This window comes from Balaenoptera physalus (genome assembly GCF_965194825.1).
Source record: "Balaenoptera physalus genome assembly, chromosome: 2".
NCBI lineage: Eukaryota > Metazoa > Chordata > Mammalia > Artiodactyla > Balaenopteridae > Balaenoptera > Balaenoptera physalus.
In genome coordinates, this window is record NC_138883.1 from 171,294,149 (window position 1) to 171,312,708 (window position 18,560).

At 45.1% G+C, this 18,560-nt stretch overlaps 1 protein-coding gene and 1 long non-coding RNA gene across 6 annotated transcripts in view; one reads left to right on the forward strand and one right to left on the reverse strand.

The window, feature by feature from the left end:
• Positions 1-2,437: 2,437 nt before the first annotated feature.
• Positions 2,438-18,560, forward strand: part of OPTN (optineurin) — a 42,771-nt gene continuing 26,648 nt past the window's right edge. Inside the window, exons 1-5 of one of the 5 annotated variants that reach the window (XM_082452868.1) lie at positions 2,438-2,659; positions 9,866-10,042; positions 10,676-10,878; positions 15,965-16,123; positions 18,306-18,379. In XM_082452868.1, the coding sequence (XP_082308994.1) occupies positions 9,877-10,042; positions 10,676-10,878; positions 15,965-16,123; positions 18,306-18,379 (602 nt within the window). In that variant the 5' untranslated portion in view covers positions 2,438-2,659; positions 9,866-9,876. Of the gene's footprint in view, positions 2,660-4,504; positions 4,645-9,865; positions 10,043-10,675; positions 10,879-15,964; positions 16,124-18,305; positions 18,380-18,560 lie in introns of those variants that run through there. The other 4 variants (XM_082452866.1, XM_082452867.1, XM_082452865.1 and 1 more) reach the window with 4 other exon arrangements.
• Positions 10,027-18,560, reverse strand: part of LOC309656459 — a 44,437-nt gene continuing 35,903 nt past the window's right edge. The window contains exons 2-3 of the long non-coding RNA XR_014261375.1: positions 16,310-16,373; positions 10,027-10,122 (exon numbers count right to left, since the gene is read on the reverse strand). This is a non-coding gene — a long non-coding RNA (uncharacterized lncRNA). The remainder of the gene's footprint in view (positions 10,123-16,309; positions 16,374-18,560) is intronic.

An 18,560-nucleotide genomic window follows, 5' to 3' on the forward strand; every position in this document is an offset into this window, starting at 1 on the left:
CCACACTGCTTTGTATTCACCTACCGCAAAACCACATCAGTGAACAGCGGAAAGCATGTCATAATTTCAGTTTTCTTAGCTGCACTTAGACTCTATCTACTCATGGAAGTGTGAGAGAGGAAGGAGGCACCCCGCTGGACTATTCAGGCTAAGAAACAGAGTTGGTTCTTTTGTTTTATTTTATTTTTTAAATTTATTTATTTTGGGCTGCGTTGGGTCTTCGTTGCAGTGCGCAGGCTTCTCCTCGTGGTGGCTTCTCTTGTTGCGGAGCACAGGCTGGCCTGCGGGCTTCAGTAGTTGTGGCTCGCGGGCTCTAGAGCACGGGCTCGGTAGTCGTGGCGCACTGGCTTATGGGATCTTCCTGGACCAGGGCTTGAACCTGTGTCCCCTGAATTGGCAGGCGGACTCTTAACCACTGTGCCACCACGGAAGTCCCCAGAGTTGGTTCTAACACTAGCAGTAAGAATAGCAACTAACATTGTGCATCAGGCATTGTTCTGAGTGTTTTACATGTATTATCCCTTAATCATCACAGTGACCTTAGGCAGTAAGCTCTGTATATCCAAATCCTTTACTTTAAAGCCTTTGGTGTGAGCTGTATTTCAGAACTCAGAATTTTTTGGATTTCAGGAGGGTAATAAGGTGCATGTAATTTACATAATATAACTCCCCAAGAGGGTCTGAAACAGATCTCATACAATCTAATTAAGGTGGCTTCAGTGAAACAAATAATCATATTAAGTGATGTAAATAAATAATGTAAATAACTTTGCATCAGTTTGGGTCTGGTTCTGCCATCAAATGAACTGAGAAAGGCTTTGGATTCTCAGACCTTTGGAATTTTGGACCTGTATTAGAGGCCCCATTTTACAGATAAAGAGAATGAGGCACATCAAGATTAGGTAACTTGTCCAAGGTCACACAGCTAAGAAGTGGTGGGAGTGCTCAATGTTTCAGGAGCAAGTGGGTCTGGAGAAAACGACCTTGACCACTTTCTCTACTAGAAACTCACCCACCCTCAACCTTCTCACTCCACAGCTGCTGGCAGCCTTGTGTATGACGCCTCCCCCCACCCGTAACTATCCCACCCCATCCCATCCCCTCCCTGCTCCGAGCTTCTCTAATACTCAAATTTACTCTCTCCTTTAACATGGTTTAAAATACCGGAAGTGAGCCCGTAGAGTTGACTCGCCCCAGGCACCCCTAACAAGCCCAGGAGGGACCCTCCAGAATTGGGTCTGGGGCAGGTACTGACTTGCTAGCCCTCTTTGCCTTGAGCAGGGGGTTAATCTCTGGGTGGTGTTAAGAGTCGGGCAGGAAGAGCTGGCCTGGAGCAGGCGGTCTAAATAGAGGAGTTGAATCCTTCAGGATACCAGGAGAGGGCGCGTCCCCCTTTTCCTATGTCGATTAGGTTTTTTTTTTTTTTTCGTTTTCGTCTAACCAGAGAGCCGTTTGGGTGAGCAACAACGTGCTTGGTATCCCGCTGATTTGAGCAGCGTCAGCCTCTTCATTCGTAAATCAAGTTTCTTCCCACTTGCGACGCGTCCTTCTTAGTCTTCAGCACAAACCTGCCCCCAGGCCCTCTCTCCCTCACCTCCTGGGACCCCGCCCTAATTTGTTTTATCTTACACGAGGGGCCTGTTACCGGAGAACCGGCCGCACCGGCTTCGCTGAGACCTTGACCTCGCGATCAGACGCCTTGTGTGTCTTGTGTCTGCGTCCTTGCTTATCCCTCTTCGCGGTGCTTAGGATGCAAACTAGGGCGGCTCTCCCTCCTTCCTCGTCTTGTTTCCTCACTTTTCACGCTGTCTAGTTTGGAGGCAACCACCCTCCTCCGGTCCAGTAGATCGATACTTCTGCCTTGCAGGTACAGTCCAGATCGATCTAGTAATCCCACCTGCCTGGAGCACCTGAAACTTACGAGTGTCAACGGCTGGCCTGTTTCCCGGGAACAAGAGCCCCAGAAGCATCCGGCAGGCTTTGTGTTTTTAATTAAAGGTCTATTTCAAGGGCAAAATCGGGTGGAAAGCCGTGCATGCTCAATTAACTCTATCTAAATGTAAAGCCTTTAACAGAGATTTAGGTCTCGTCCCAAGGATGCCTGGGACCGTCGCCCTCTTTCGGTGGGGCGCAGCGGCCCCCGTGGCTCTGGACTTCTACAGGCACCCCCTACGGCTAAGACCGACACCTCACACTCCATTTAATTAACAGTGTGTTTTAATTAACGCCGTCCGTCAGGGCAGTCACACTGGCACCTTGGCGCAACCCGCATTAACCCGCGTCCGGGCCTGGACCCTGGGAGCGCTGCGGGGCTCGCTGGGAGGCTGTGGGCTGGCCCACGAGACAGGCAGGGCGGAGAGTGGGGGCGGGGCCTGCGGGGGAGCAGCCGGCCGAGGGGCGGGGCGTTGGGGCGGGGCCTGCGGCGGGCGGGGCCCGGGAAATTCCCGGGCGGAGGTGAGGAGGCTGGCGCGACTGTCAGCTGAGCAGCGCTGGGTGGGGTCGCGAGGCCGCGCGTCCGCCAGAGGCTCCCCAGCCCCCGCCGCCCCCGCCCCCGGCCGGTCCCCTGGTCGGCGTCTGCATCCGGGTCCAGAGCCCTCTCCCAGCGGCAACGATGCCGAGGAGGCAGTGACCCCGAGGGAGGCCGGAGCCCGGGCGCCGGGTGAGCTGGGGCAGGGGGCGGGCAGGGGCTCCCTCTCCGCCCTGGAAGCGGTTCCCGTAGCCGCCTTCCCTGCGACCCGGAGCCAGTAGGGACGTGGGTGGCGAGGGTGGGGTGTCCCCTCGGGTGGGACGGCTGCGCTCGCTGGGAGGGTTTCCGGGCCCTGGCGATCCTGACCTGGTGCGGAAGGGCAGCGGGGGCGTCCAGCCCAAAGCGCCCCTTCCCCCTTTTTTACCCTCCAGGCTGGCCGCACGTGCCTTCCTCTGTAGGTCATGAAGGTGGTCTGAGGGTGACATCCTTCCGCAGGTTGGGAATGATTGTACAGCCAGTTCCTCATTATAAGGGAAGGGGTTAAGGACACACCTTTGGAAGACGTACAAACTACTCTAGCTTTACGAGATGGCCCAGGACACTAAAGAACAGGTGACCGCTCTCTAAGGTGGCAGGATTACTGAACAGCTGAAAGGAATCTTCATAAACCGTTGTGTCTGGGAGGGCATGTGTGTATGTATGTGTTTGTGTGTGTTTATAGATAATAAACACATAGAGAATATGAATACGTGAGGAGGCCGAGAACCCCAAAGGGATTGTTTCTATCGTGTAAGCTGCAAGCAGTGCACATCGCTAAGAGAAAATGTAACCCAGGTTCCGTCTAGCCTCCTTCCTCCACCAGGAAGACTGCTGTATGGAAATTATATGCCACAGCACTGCTTAAGGATGAAACGGAAAACCGAAACTTGAAACATCAAAAGCCTGGGATCTGGTTAAGCAAACGCACTATTAACAGAAGAGCCCCTCACCCTTGCTCTTTGCTGGAAGGAGAGAAGAGCTAGGCGGCCTGGCCACCCCGCCCAGGATGTGCCCAGTTTGGAGTGGGCTGGGGAGGTCCAGTAGCAGAGGCGGGTCCAGGGACTGCCCCGTAATGCCCTGGGCAAGACAAGTCGAAATGTAGCCTGTAGAGAGGACCGTAATTAGAGTCTTCCTGGTGATTGGCCAGTTCTGCTACTGGGCCAGTTTTAGTTGTTCTTTATGTATTGTGTACAACATTATAAAAGTAATATTTTTTTTTTTTGGTAACTGACCTCAAGTTGCATATTATGTGATGGGCTCCAACTAAACTCTCCGAAAAAACAAAAACAAACGTTATTCTTGAAAGGAACTGGTCACTGTTTTACCCTCCCATGGAATCCCCACCCTTAGGTAGGGGCATATGGGTATCCTCTCCTCCAAGCCTCACTTTTCCTGAATTTTATAGAGACTTGACTGTGTGATATGTTCTTTGGAATCTACGGAATAGTAAATCCAAAGGAAAAGGAAGAAATTAAACTCCGTGTTTTGAAAATAAAATCTGTTTCACTGAGAAAGAAAAAAATTATATTGAAAGTTCTCGTTTTCACTTTGGCCTGTGTATGTGGGTTGAGTAATGGAATATGTGTTATGAAATGACATCCAGATACCTTTGTAGTGATAGTTTAAAAGTGGTACTCATTTTCAAAATAAGTTGAGTTCAAGAATCTGGAAATGAGTGCCACTGAACTGTAGAAAAACTCGTAATACTAGTATGTCGGGTTTGTGTTTTACAATTGTATGACTTTACCTCTTATACTATAGCTTCATTTCATTTCAACAGACATTTTCTGAGAGCCTGCTCTCAGTGTGCCCGTCTGTAGGAAGAGTAAAACAGAGACCTTGACTTAGGTTTGATGGGAAGATTGACGGGCATGGTATGATCACAGTACTTTACATAAAAGGACCAAGGGGGTGGAACACACAAAGCGCTGTTGCGTGCTCAGAGGAAAGAACAGGTCATTTTACACAGGACGTCTGTTCGAGCTGGACATTGAAGTGTCCAGTGGGGGTTTGCCAGGGTAAAAGCAGATCCGGGCATCTCGGGGAAGGGTAGAAAAGCAAAAGAAGGCCAAGAACTGTGAGCTCTTTAATGTGCCTCAGGCATGAGTGGCATTGGTGACAGGAGATGATACTGCTGGGTAAGTGGGGGCCAGACTCTGAAAGGCCATGTTTGTCTTGCTCGGGAGCTGGAGCTCTGTCTGTATGGGAAGGGTTTAAGCAGGGGGATGCCCTGGTATTAGGAAAGAAACCATGGAGGTAGTGGGGCTGCAATGGAAGGAGATGAGTCCAACCATGGAGGGAGCTATGCAGATTCATTCAGCAAGTATTTGTTGAACCCCCATATATGTCGGGTAACGTTCTAGGTGCTAGGGACACGGCAGTGGACAAAACAGATGAAAGTCCCGTACTCTGTGGGCCAGACAAGACAAGAAGGGCCTGACCTAAGCTGGTGGGGATTGAGAGGAGGTGGGAGTGACAGGACTCGGTGACCCGTTAGACTTGGGGGAAGAGCAAATAGGAAGAACCAAGCATAACTCTCAGGTGCCTGCCTTGGGTGATGAGGCTATCTCCATTTTCTGTATGTTTGCAGTTACGAAAGTCAGAGTACCATTTCTGGCATAAAAGGTAAGTCTTTTACCCCCTTAATAGGATATGTACTTGGAGTTGTTTTTCCAGGATGGTGATGAGTTTAGTTGATGCAATCTTGGAATGTTACTAAATCCCCTTGAAAACCCAAACCAGAATTTGCCAATAGCCAGCAATTGTCTCTGATCAGGAAATAGGTTTTCACTGTTTAAAACTCATTTATCCATGTGGGGATTGAACCTGTGAATACTTAATCAGCAGGTTCGGAGAATCAGCCACACCAGGGTAAGGACCTGGGTTTATTCTGTATTATTCTTGATGGTCCAACGACCAGTGGAGAGAAGTCAGTGTAAGGCAGATTTCTGTTGGATACAAAACAGCTTTCTGGCAGTCAGAGCCATCCTGGAATAGAATGGGCAGTTGCCTGCTAAGGTCATGTGCTCATTTTTTCTGTCATTGAAGTCATTCGAGCCTGGTCTATATGACCATCTGCCATGGAAACCGGACAGGACGTTCCTGCATTGAATAAGTTGAGCTGGGTCATTTTTAAGGCCAACTCAGGAACAAGATTTAAGCTCATGCCTACGAAGTCAAGTCACTGCTATAATTACTTGACCTCTGGAATTAAGAACAATAATTATAATCAGGAATTTGAATAGCAGATCCAGGAATAAAATCTAGGAGATTTTGCTTTTGATCTTCCACCTTCCAGGTGGTTCCTATTTTTCCTCATTGGTGAAATGTTGACAAATCCTGTGCTAAATTAATTCACCCTTCTGTAGTTAAAAAAAAAACAAACCTTTGCTTAGAAATGATGCATTTTTGATCATTGGTTGGATTTTTATGAGAAATTCTGTTATTAGACAGAACCTTGGAGTAAATGGCTTAGTTCCTTAGTTCATAACCTTTGAGGATGTGTGCAAGGATTTATAATACATCTCTGCATTTTCTCAATTGAAAATATTTCAAGGTGATGCTAAACATTTAGAGAATTCAGCTTTCTCTAACTGGCATTCTACCAGTAGACATCTCATATACGCACTGTACTGTGATAGCTTATAATGACGCCCCCCAAATATTCTAAAATCATAAAATGCACTTTGAGTCACCAAAAATCAAATTGCTTTTAGTAAAATTTTGTTTATGAGTATTTATGTGCTTATGTTTGGCATTTATGTTAACCTCTTATATACTATGACATTCGAATTACCAAATAGTTTTCCTAACAATGCTGCGTAGCGAAGAGTTCCCTGTAATAGGGACGGGCGTATGTATCAGTGAGAGAGGGCAGCATGGCCATGAGGGTGCCGGGGTGTACGTGTCGGACAGTGCGGATTGGACCGTGGTCTTGCTAGAAGCTTAATACTTTTCATAGGGCTTTTGAGCTGAAAGCAGCTATAGTGATCATCATTAGCTAGGCAAGTCAGTAAATCATCACAGAGGTCAGATGAGTTCTCAAGGTCACGTGTCTGGTTAGTGGCACCCAGTTTATTTTTCTACTGTCTCCCTCAGCATAACCCTGTTGTTGTTTTTTTCTCTCATGTCCTTATAAAATCTGGGCAACCAGAAAGTTGATAAGTAGAATCGGTTTTAACTGTTACAGTTGTGCCTCAAGTCTTGGTGGAGATGTAACGGAAAGTCAAGGAGGAAAAATATTGGAAGGAACAGTCTCTCTTTTCTCCCCTCCCCCTTCCCTTCTCTCCCCTCCCCTTTCCTCCCCCTTCCCTTCTCTCCCCTCCCCTCTCCTCCCTCTTCCCCTACTGTTCCCTCCCTCTGCTTTAGATACTTTAAAAACAAATCTGTTCAATGGAATATTACTCAGCCATAAAAAGAAACAAAATGGAGGTATTTGTAGTGAGGTGGATGGAGCTAGAGTCTGTCATACAGAGTGAAGTAAGTCAGAAAGAGAAAAACAAATACAGTATGCTAACACATATATATGGAATCTAAGGGAAAAAAAAAGGTCATGAAGAACCTAGTGGCAAGATGGGAATAAAGACACAGACCTACTAGAGAATGGACTTGAGGATATGGGGAGGGGGAAGGGTAAGATGTGACAAAGAGAGAGAGTGGCATGGACATATATACACTACCAAACGTAAAACAGATAGCTAGTGGGAAGCAACTGCATAGCACAGGGAGATCAGCTCTGTGCTTTGTGACCACCTAGAGGGGTGGGATAGGGAGGGCGGGAGGGAGGGAGATGCAAGAGGGAAGAAATATGGGAACATATGTATATGTATAACTGATCACTTTGTTATAAAGCAGAAACTAACACACCATTATAAAGCAATTATACTCCAATAAAGATGTTAAAATTTAAAATAAAAAAATAAAAACAAATCTGTTAAATGTCTCCGAAGTATAGTCTAATCCTTGAATACCTGAGGAAATTTAATATTGACAAGTGAATGACACACTTTACAAGGATTTTATCTTTGTCAATTACTTAGAATTTTAGTATTCTTTGCAAAATAGATAGGAGCACTGTTATTTAGTAAAAACCCATTTTTATGAAATTTTAGCGCCAACATAGTTCTATGCAAAAATGAGTTTTATGGAAAGTCAGAAACTGGCTTTATCCAAATTATTTTATGCAAAATAATCCAAATTATTTTATGCAAAATAATCCAAATTATTTTATTGGGGAAAACAAAAGCAGTCTATTCTGGTCACTTAATGCTAAGAGATAGCACACTTTAGCAGTGTACCTCTTTCTAAACGAATCAGGATATGTAAAACAAAGATGCTTTCAAAAGGCTCAAAATGCTTTATCCGTGTTTTTCACTTCATAGAATTGCCATCCTCATTAAAGAATTCCATGAGGGTGCCTTTCCTGTGCCAGCTGCTCTAGAGGAATCACGCAGGCCACAGTGCTGGGGGCCGGCTGTCCCCTCAGTAGCAGCACTGTCTCTGATTTCCTACACGTCCTTTATTTTATTTATTTATTTATTTAACATCTTTATCGGAGTATAATTGCTTTACGATGGTGTGTTAGCTTCTGCTGTGTAACAAAGTGAGTCAGCTGTACGTATACATATATCCCCATATCTCCTCCCTATCCCACCCCTCTAGGTGGTCACAAAGCACCGAGCTGATCTCCCTGTGCTATGCGGCTGCTTCCCACTAGCTATTTTACATTTGGTAGTATTTATAAGTCCATGCCGCTCTCTCACTTCGTCCCAGCTTACCTTACAGGTCCTTTAGACCAAAAGCAGGTCACCAGGCTCTCAGTTCCAGGAGACCTCCAGAGAGCCTAGGGATTGCCTCCTGCCAGAGTGGGAAAGAAGCACCGCTCTGCACCCCAAGGGTTTGGTGCATTAATATACGGGCACTAATACATGGTAGTTTCCCCAGCTTCTGCCCTAACATGCACAGGGACTTAACAACAAAAACTGTAACTGAAGCTTCCCTTGCAGCCTCTTAGAGAGATAGTCATTTGTACTCTGCCCTCCTGTCGGCAGTGGCAGGTTCTGTCAGCACACGTGGGAACTTCTTACAGGGACGAGGTTCTTTGGACGCAGTGAAAATTTGTTAGTAACTTGTTTGTAAGCAATTCATTGACTGTTATTGCTAAGAAGTAAGAAGAAAAAATCCTTCTGGCAGCCGTGGTTATTTCTTTAAGATTTCTGGCAGTGTGCGATGGATCGGTGAAGTGGAATCTGAACTCTGGGTGAGGTGAATGGGCCCGCCTTCCATGTTTATCTATAGAGCACACCCAGAGGTTATACAGCGATAGATGAGAGAGCACTTCTCTCTCCTCAGCTTCCAGTGACTCATGCAGTAACTCTGCAATTCCTCATGAAAAGGTATATCATCATCTTTGTGAAATGTGAAAAGGAAAATGTTTGCCCACAGCATTTGATTTCTGTGTCTGCCCAGGTGGTAGGCCATACAGAAGTACAGCTGGGATACACCCGTCTATCTTATTTATGGCCACACTGACCCCTCGACAAATAAAGTGGTATGCTTAAAATATTCTCAGAATAGGCAACAACTAAGCAAGATTTTCTTAGTCTTTTAGAATGCTTTGCAAAAGTATCGACTATGGAAGCCTAAGTATTCAGTGCCACCTTCACTGTATGACAGGGCTGGGTTTTGGAATCATCCTTAATGCTCGGTTGTGCCCTTCACTGAGTGACCTTGGATGAGCTATAAAGCCTCTGTGAACTCAGCTCCATCACCAGGAAAATAGCTGTCTAGTTGAGTTTTAGTGAGGATTGGAAACTGACAGTCTGGTGCGGTGATCAAGGCCATAGTAAGCATCCGAAATACGTTAGTTCTCCCTTTCCTCTCAGCCAAATATGCAAGAAATAAAATATGGAGATTTTGTAACAATCAATTATTGAGATATAATTCAGATACCATACAATTCACCCAAAATAGGAAGATTTGAGCTTAAAGATTTTTCTGGGGAAAAATCCATTTAATAATACTTTGCCCAAATCTACAGATGTATATATGGAAAGCCTCTTGAACTCCCCACGTTAGGATTCCTGATCATCATGATATCATGCCCGTCTCTCCCTCCTCCATCCCCCAACTCCTCACTGTACCCCTTTATACACTCTTATACACAGACATACACATACAAACTGAAGCTAGGATGCACCTTTTTTGTTTAAAAAGGGAGAATCAAGATTGTTCAAAATATAATGGGAGAGAAGGCACCTTGTAGAATACGTATTAGCACTTGCACAGGGGCTTGTGGGACCCGTGAGGACGCCGTGCAGAGGGGAACAGTTATATTTTCGGTTTGTGACTTTTCCGTAGAAAGTGCTGCCATGTCCCACCAGCCAGTTAGCTGCCTGACTGAAAAGGGGGACAGCCCCAACGAAACCACAGGAAATGGACCCCCCAGTCTGGCTCACCCGAACCTGGACACGTTCACCCCACATGAGCTGCTGCAGCAGATGAGAGAGCTTCTAATTGAGAACCATCAGCTGAAAGGTGAGCGACACCTGGGCCTTCGGGAATGCCATCCTTTGGTAATAGCTTGTAGGTGAGTCCCTTTCTCTGCGCCTGGTTTCCTGGGGGAAGAAAGAGCACAGAATTAGCTTTGAGTGAGGCTAAAGCTGTTTCCATTGTTTACTTTTGGATACAGGTAAAAATAAACAGTATGCATCTCCGGGAAATAGCATAATGACATTTAGCCCATTTAAAAGGAAAAAGAAAAAAAGGCTGCTATGATTACAGAGTTAGTCCTAAATATTACCTTAAAAGAAAGCATTCTAATATCTCCAGCCATGGTTTTTGGCGGAACCAGTGTTCGAATCCAGGAGTGATGGACCTCAGTCTATGTAGTTATTAATAGGCATTTTGTTATAATAAATCAGTAAAATCAATTTTATTTTCTTGAGACTCTTGAGGACTAGAGATGACATTAGACCCTGCTAGTCCTGTCTGGAAGCGGAAACCACTCACTCATCTTGCTTCACAGTCTTTCCGGCTGACCCTGGGGCCCAGGCCAAGCCTGGCATCTTGAGATTCAGAGCTACGTGGTGAGGTGGTCCACAGGCGGGTTCCATTCCTGACCCCAAGTCCAGTCCCCTGGTGTGACACTCTCCCTCTGCACCCATGCAGAAGCCATGAAGCTGAACAATCAAGCTATGAAAGGGCGATTTGAGGAGCTTTCGGCCTGGACAGAAAAGCAGAAGGAAGAACGCCTTTTTTTTGAGACCCAGCGCAAAGAAGCCAAAGAGCGCCTAACGGCGCTGAGTCTTGAAAATGAAAAACTGAAGCAAGAAGTCGGAAAACTAAAAGGGAAAACTGAAAGGTCATTCGAGGTGAGCAGACTGTTCATATTTGTAGTGCAGTCTTACTTGACCAGACTTCTAGACCAAAACCTTTCACGGTTCAGGCTAGATGGGTGCTTTGCATTATCTTGAAAGAAGCGTGCTTGATGAGAAGATTGGTTACAATTTTTTTTTTTTTTTTTAATTTATTTAATTAATTTATTTTTGGCTGTGTTGTGTCTTCGTTGCGGTGTGCGAGCTTCTCATTGCCGTGGCTTCTCTTGTTGCGGATCATGGGCTCTAGGCGCATGGGCTTCAGTAGTTGCGGCACGTGGGCTCAGTAGCTGTGGCTCGTGGGCTCTAGAGTGCAGGCTCAGTAGTTGTGGCGCACGGGCTTAGCTGCTCCGCAGCACGTGGGATCTTCCCGGACCAGGGCTTGAACCCATGTCCCCTGCATTGGCAGGAGGATTCTAAACCACTGTGCCACCAGGGAAGCCCAAGATTGGTTACAATTTTAAGGGTCATGTATAATCTCTGGTGAAGGAAAGAAATGGGTAAAGCTTTGACCATATTGATTATAGTCAAAAGAGTGTTACGGTTGTAAGTCAATATTTTGTATTCATTATAGATGGTACGGAAGGACCTCTGCCTAGAAACATCCAAGTGTTCGTTGTTAGTTTATGTCTTTGATATAGAATTACACTTCAAAAATCTATCACTCAGAATTTTCACTTATTGACCTTGTCCTTTCTCTCCGTCTAAAATAGACTCCTCGCTTTATGTTTTACATTTACTTTTGAAAACTGCTTTGACAAATGTCATGTGATATGAGGCTGTAGGGTTGCCACATTTCCACTGACCCAAAGAACCCAAGAAGTGTGCTCACACCTGAGAACGGGTATCAAAGATGTGAGTGAAAAAGCAAATCAGAGCACATTTGAAGCCTCTGCCCATATTCTAAGGCTCACTGGGTATTATTTATTTAGATGGACATCTGCAGTTCATTTTCTTCCAAACCTAGAACTTAACAGCTTCAGGGAGGATGGAGCACTGGGTTAATTCTTGGATATCAGTGATTTTCTTTCTTTTTTTTTTCAGTTGATTTACAATATTGTGTTAGTTCAGGTATGCAGCAAAGTGATTCAGTTATATAAATTTTTTTCAGTTTACTTTCCATTATAGGTTATTACAAGATACACAGTATAGTTCCATGTGCTAAACAGTAAATCCTTGTTGCTTATCTATTTTATGTACAGTAGTTTGTATCTGTTCCCTTATTTTTTTTCTTTTCCATTATGGTTTATTGCAGGAAGTAGTTTGTATCTGTCAGTTCCATACTCCTCGTTTATCCCTCCCCTCATCAGTGATTTTTCTTGAGACTTTACCTTGAACTTTGTTGATGTCTAATTTCTTAAATAGGTAAAGAATACAAACAAAGAAATAAAATGGAAAGAAAATAAGGAAAAGAGAAATATGGAATAATCTAAAGAATGAAAAGTTGTTTAGAAAAATATCATAGTTTATATCAATGATCTTACTCATCAACTCCTGCTCATGGGACAATGAAAACATTCAGCTTTAATAAATTTGTATTTGTATTGGAAATGTTTCATTGTTGATAAGATTTATCATGTCTGATGCTTCAGTCTGTCTTACAGTTCAAAGAGCATTAAGTCACTTCTTTGGGAGAAACCTCTCATTGTCTAAATATTTTTGAGGTAGAATACTCTGAAGAAATGATCACTGGGATATATGGGTGATTTTCTACTTGCTGGAAGAAAATATCTCACTTTGTTTTCCTCCCTTGGCTTTGGGGATGTGGGCTGACAGTTGGCTTCAGCCTGCGGGGGCCCATCACTTTGAAGCCAAAAAGGAAGCTTCCAGAAGCAGTTTGTCTGCCTGAGGTAGTCTGCCTGTAGGTTTTCCAAAAAGGTCCCAGTATTGGAAGAAGTTGAGATCTGAAGCTGGAGCTCTGGACAGCTTCTTTCAGTGCAGAGGATCAGCTGAAGCAAACTACAAGCAGGACTCAGAAATGAGTCCTTGGGACAAAGTGACGTTTAGGACTCTTAAAAACCCTTGGTCATCAGCTGTATCCCCCCAAACTGTACCTCCCAGGCCCACCCCTTGCCCCTCTGTCTCTTCTGTAATGTTTGTCTCCTGGACCACTTGTGTTGTTGTTGTTGTTTTTTGGGGTTTTAAAAAATTTTTTTTAATTTATTTATTTAATTTATTTATTTTTGGCTGCATTGGGTCTTTGTTGCTGCGTGCAGGCTTTCTCTAGTTGCAGCGAGCGGGGGCAGTGCAACGGGCTTCTCATTGCAGTGGCTTCTCTTGTTGCAGAGCACGGGCTCTAGGCACGCGGGCTCAGTAGTTGTGGCTCGCGGGCTCAGTAGTTGTGGCTCGCGGGCTCTAGAGCGCAGGCTCAGTAGTTGTGGCTCGCGGGCTCTAGAGCGCAGGCTCAGTAGTTGTGGCGCACGGGCTTAGTTGCTCCACGGCATGTGGGATCTTCCTGGACCAGGGCTCGAACCCGTGTCCCCTGCATTGGCAGGCGGATCCTTAACCACTGCGCCACCAGGGAAGCCCAGTTGTTTTTTAGTTTAGGCCCTCATCTTCCTGATTTACTAAAGCCCTCAAGGCCTCAGGTTTTCCTCACTCACGCTGGCCCATCTTTGCTGCTGCTTCTGCAGGATGTGCCCCTCCTCCCCACCCACCCACCCCCACAAGCCATCAGGGCCTCTCCTGTGGTCTGTGTCACACAAGGGAAGGGAGCAGGGAATGTCCTTTGGAAACCTGCCTCTGATCTTTAGGGTGAGGCCGAGGCATTACTGGTTCTGTCCACTTTCACTGAATTATACATCATAATGATCTCTAAAGAGTACTTTTTAACTTTTAACTACAGATGGCCTGGCAAAGGTCATTAGATAGACTATTGTTTTTGGATTATAAAATGGCATATCAGCCTAGGCACATTTCCAGGACAATACAAGCACAGAAAAAGACGGAGAAATTGTTGTGTCATGAAGGCTAATCAATGCTAAGTGCTCAAAACTGATGAAAGACATAACAAATAATGGAGTTGGGCTTGAGATCCAGAGAATAAGCCCTGGAAGTTTAGTCCGGGAAGATGATGGACAGAGCCTTAACAGTGAAATGAAGAGAAATTTAAAGTGTCACCTCACAAGGTGTTTTATAGCCAAATAAGCAGATCCATCATTTCCCCAGGATAATTAGGAGATCCTCACAGTTGCAAAAAAGAAAATTAACCTGACATCTGAGATTCTAGAGTCATGGCCTTATATCCCTGGTCCTCAGACCCTTGTTTAAAACTCTACTTCCTTCCTTAAAAGTCCATTCTACACAGTGTCCTCAGGGAGGGCAAGAGGGTGGATGTGAAAATCCCTCACAGAGCACAGTCTTGCCCTTCCCTGCCTGCTTCCTAGTACCAGGCTAGGCAGTACATTTTCTTTTATGTTTTCGTGCCTTTAAATATACATTTCTTTGGTCTGAGTCATTACCAGGAGAGACTGCACAGGCTTCGAACCTTTCCTTACAGACCTAACGCTTCAGTTTTACAACGAGTTGCTTTTTTCTAACGCCTGTGGGAGTTTCCTAGCAAGAGAATGGTCCAAATGAAGGCAGAGCATGATTCCACTGGTGTGAGGGGCACTTCCATGCTGCCAATTACTACCAAGCCCTCTCTTCTTTTTTTTTTTTTTTTAAATCAATTTATTTATTTTTGGCTGTGTTGGGTCTTCGTTTCTGTGCGAGGGCTTTCTCCAGTTGCAGCAAGTGGGGGCCACTCTTCATCACGGTGCGCGGGCCTCTCACTGTCGCAGCCTCTCCCGTTGCAGAGCACAGGCTCCAGACGCGCAGTCAGTAGTTGTAGCTCACGGGCCCAGCCGCTCCGCGGCATGTGGGATCTTCCCGGACCGGGGCACGATCCCATGTCCCCTGCATTGGCAGGTGGATTCCTAACCACTACGCCACCAGGGAAACCCAAGCCCTCTCTTCTTAGTACTTCATGAACTAGCTGGTGTATGGTCCGTGCACAAGCCTTTCTGATAATTTTTTGGTTTTACTATAAGCCTTTGGGCCTGTTTACCATTCCTTAGGAGATCTGTCATACGGTGTGTGTGTGTGTGTGTGTGTATGAATTTTCTGTGTGTTGCAGTCCTCTGATAATCTCAAGTGTATGTGTTTCTGGTGGCGCCATGTCCATAAGAGCAGTGAGGGAAGAAATCAGAGAGGCTAAGGTCACGGCTGGAAGAGACCACAGAGACCACGTGGTACCACGTCTTTCTTTCTGAGCCGAGAAAACTGAAGCCAAGACATTGAGTGAATCTGCTCAGGGTGACACATGCTCTAATTAGCAGAGTGTTGACTAGAATCTGCTCTCCCTTCTCCCAAGTAAAAACACCACATGTCAACAGGCTCTTTCTCTTATGACTTTGTCATATGTAGTAACTGCAACAGGATGAACACAGCAAGTACTCAGGGAGATATTAATGTTTATTATTAATGTTTATAGAGGCCGAAATTTAATTTTTCCACCCTTGGTACCAGCCTCTGAATTTTCAGTTTTCTTATTTCTCACCAGACTTATTTTTAGCAACCTTAAAACACGAGCATAGAGTACTGTAGCAACCAGACTACATACCTGGGAGAATTGTGGACCTTTCGTTGTGTTCTGCCATTACTATAACATTATGCCCTTGGTGCTTTGGCTTCTGAGTAGATATGACAAGAATGGGGAGGGTAGGGGTGGGTATGCATTTGTAGGGGGGAAAAAAAAAGGCAAGAGGTTGAGTTGTGGCAGTTCTTTGTGGAATTTTGGACTAGAATTTACAAGTCTACCATTGCCAAAGTCTGGTTGGTTATTTTCATGGCATCAAATCATTTCAGCATGCTGAGGAGGCCTTTCTTGTCATGAGGTTATTTTAACTTCCAATTATTTGCATATGATAAAATAATGTAAGCTTTTCCATTTTAATTGGCATGTCAAAATAAATTGCCAAGGATAAGCTAGAATATCCTACTGTAAAGCAGAGCTGTCCTGCCAATGGGTATGGAGGCACTCGAGTTTGATGGCCAAGTCCCTAGCATGATTCATTAATTCACTTTGCTCCTCATCCCCAAGGTCCCCAAGGCAGAAGCAGAACAGGAAGTGGAACAGCTGAAGACCCAGGTGGCACGCCTTCAAGCTGAAAAGGTCGATCTGCTGGGCATCATTTCTGAATTACAACTCAAGCTGAACTCAGATGGCTGCGAAGACTCCTTTGTTGAAATCAGGATGGCTGTAAGTGTGTTGGTTTTGGTTTTGTTTTAAGCAAGTTACAAAACCTCACCTGGACAGTTGCTACAAATACCACCATTTTCTTTCAACACGAGGAAGCCAGATAGTGGGGAAACTTCAGCGTAGTCAATGTAAATGTATAACATAATGCTTGTGGCTATCATAGCTGAAATGGAAAATACTGATTACCTTTTATGACCAAAGAGATAGTCCTTTTTTTTCCAGTATGTCCTGACAAATTTATGTGACTGACCTAAAAAGAAAAAAGAAAAAAAAAGGCGTAAACTTTTTCAGCCCAGGTCTCAAAGCTGTGTTCAGCATTTCACTTAGGTAAGGGGAGCTATGATCAGATGCGGTAAAATCAAAAGGCTTTAAAACACTTACTAATAACAGAACCCTCTTTTCAAACAAAGTCTTACGAGGAACGTTGGTATATTAAAACTAAGAAGTGGAGAAAAGAAAGAGCAGAGCGGCTCTGGTTGTACCCTCAGGGAATACCCTGGCTTGTCCCTCCCCTCTAACAGCAGCTGCTAGGGAACCCCCGAGAACAGGGTTTGAAGCCAGGGTGATCTAACTGGCATTTATGTCCAGCTGGCATGCAGGCAGTCCTGCTAAAGAGCACAGAAGGTAAGTGAAGCCCAGAGGGACCTCTCCTTCTCTGCTACTAGAAAAAAACTGCATACAGGGTGAGGGAGACAAGCACAGGAGGAGGAAATCCTCCCTCATACACACAGTCATTCCAGCTTTGTCAGAGTACATGTCTGATACAGGCAGAGAGGTTATCTGTGTCTCTGAAAGAGAAAACTCGACTTTGTAGGTAAGTGGGAGTGGGGCGGGGTGAGGGGCACCTTACGAAAAGCTTTACTAATGGATGTGTCTGAAATGGTCGAGTGCGACTTCCTTTACCTTCTCATTTGTTTGCTGTGCACAAGGTGAACAGAGTTGCAAAATGGCTCTTAATAACCCTACCACCCACGCCCCTCATAAATTTTAGATGAATAGGGGCTGAAGTCAAGCGAAGTAAAATACTCATCAGGAAGTACACTAATGTCAGAGTACTCTTTCTGCAAATGAGCAAAGATTATGAAAACACAGCGTTGATCAAAGAGCGTTAACCTTCTGCAGATAACTGATAAAATTCAGGACGCCCAAGGAGCATATCAGAAGTTTCCAAATGAGGCTTCTTTCTTCAGGATGAATGGTTAGCGTAATATTCTCCCTCACTGATGAGTGACAGTTATTTCTAGTGTCAACATGTTTTTCTTGCCTTGCTTCTGTGAACAGAAAAACAGTGCCCAAGATTTAGGAACAGTGTGCACACACAGAATTATCTAGAACCATCTCTGTATTTTTGGAAGATCTTTCTGCTAGCTCATTGGAATAGAAATGTCTTTCAAGGGACTTCCCTGGTGGTCCAGTGGTTAAGAATCTGCCTTCCGATGCCGGGGATGTGGGTTCGATTCCTGGTCAGGGACCTAAGATCCCACATGCTGCAGGGCAATGAAGCCCACGTGCCACAACTAGAGAGAAGCCCGCACGCTGCAACGAAAGATCCCGCATGCCGCAACTAAGACCCGACGCAGCCAAATAAATAAATAAATATTTAAAAAAAAACAAAAACAAAAACGTCTTTCAAATCATTTAAGTGGTCTTAGTCTTCTTGTTCCCTAAGTGGCCTGAGATGCATACAGATTTCTAATAGGAGCCAACCTATGCTTTGTGAGCCTTGCCCACAGAAAACAGCCTTCTTTTCAACGTGGCTTCAACAAGTTCTAACATTTTGCATGTTAAAGGACTGTGTGGGAAAGGTATGTGGAACTGTCACTAGCTCTGTGTGACCTTAACCTGGTGGGGCAGAAGGGAACTGCCAAGGAGAAAGAGAAGAAGATAAGCTTTCCTGTGTGGGCGGTCAGGTTGACTGTGCTGAATGAGAGGAGCCCGACCTTCTCGACCTTCTTGTCTTCGCCTGGATGTTTATAATCCTGACAGGGAGTGCAGGTTGAGGGAAGGGTAAATTTCCATTACATTTGAGTGACCGAATTTAAACATCTCACATTTCCACGTTTGATAGGTTCCTTGGGTTGTGTGTCATCCAAATTCCTGCTCTTTTGCCTTTTTCTCTTTTGATAAGGAATTTGTCTTGCAGACATACTAGGTTAAATCCCTTTCATTTCTGCTTTTACAGGAGGGAGAAGCAGATGTGGCAACGAAAGAAATCAAGCCAAGTCCTGGGCCCACAAGAACTGATTCCACTGACACGTATGTGAAGACAGACTAGGGCTTTCGGACAGACACGCTGGGCAGTCTTGTCACTTTCAGCTCTCCCCTGGGAGGCCAAACATGGTGGGCTGAAAAAGCCACTTATTAATTTATACCAGGACCTTTCAAGAATGTTCCATTTGAATTGCTATTTAATGTTGCAGCCCAAACTGGTGGAGAA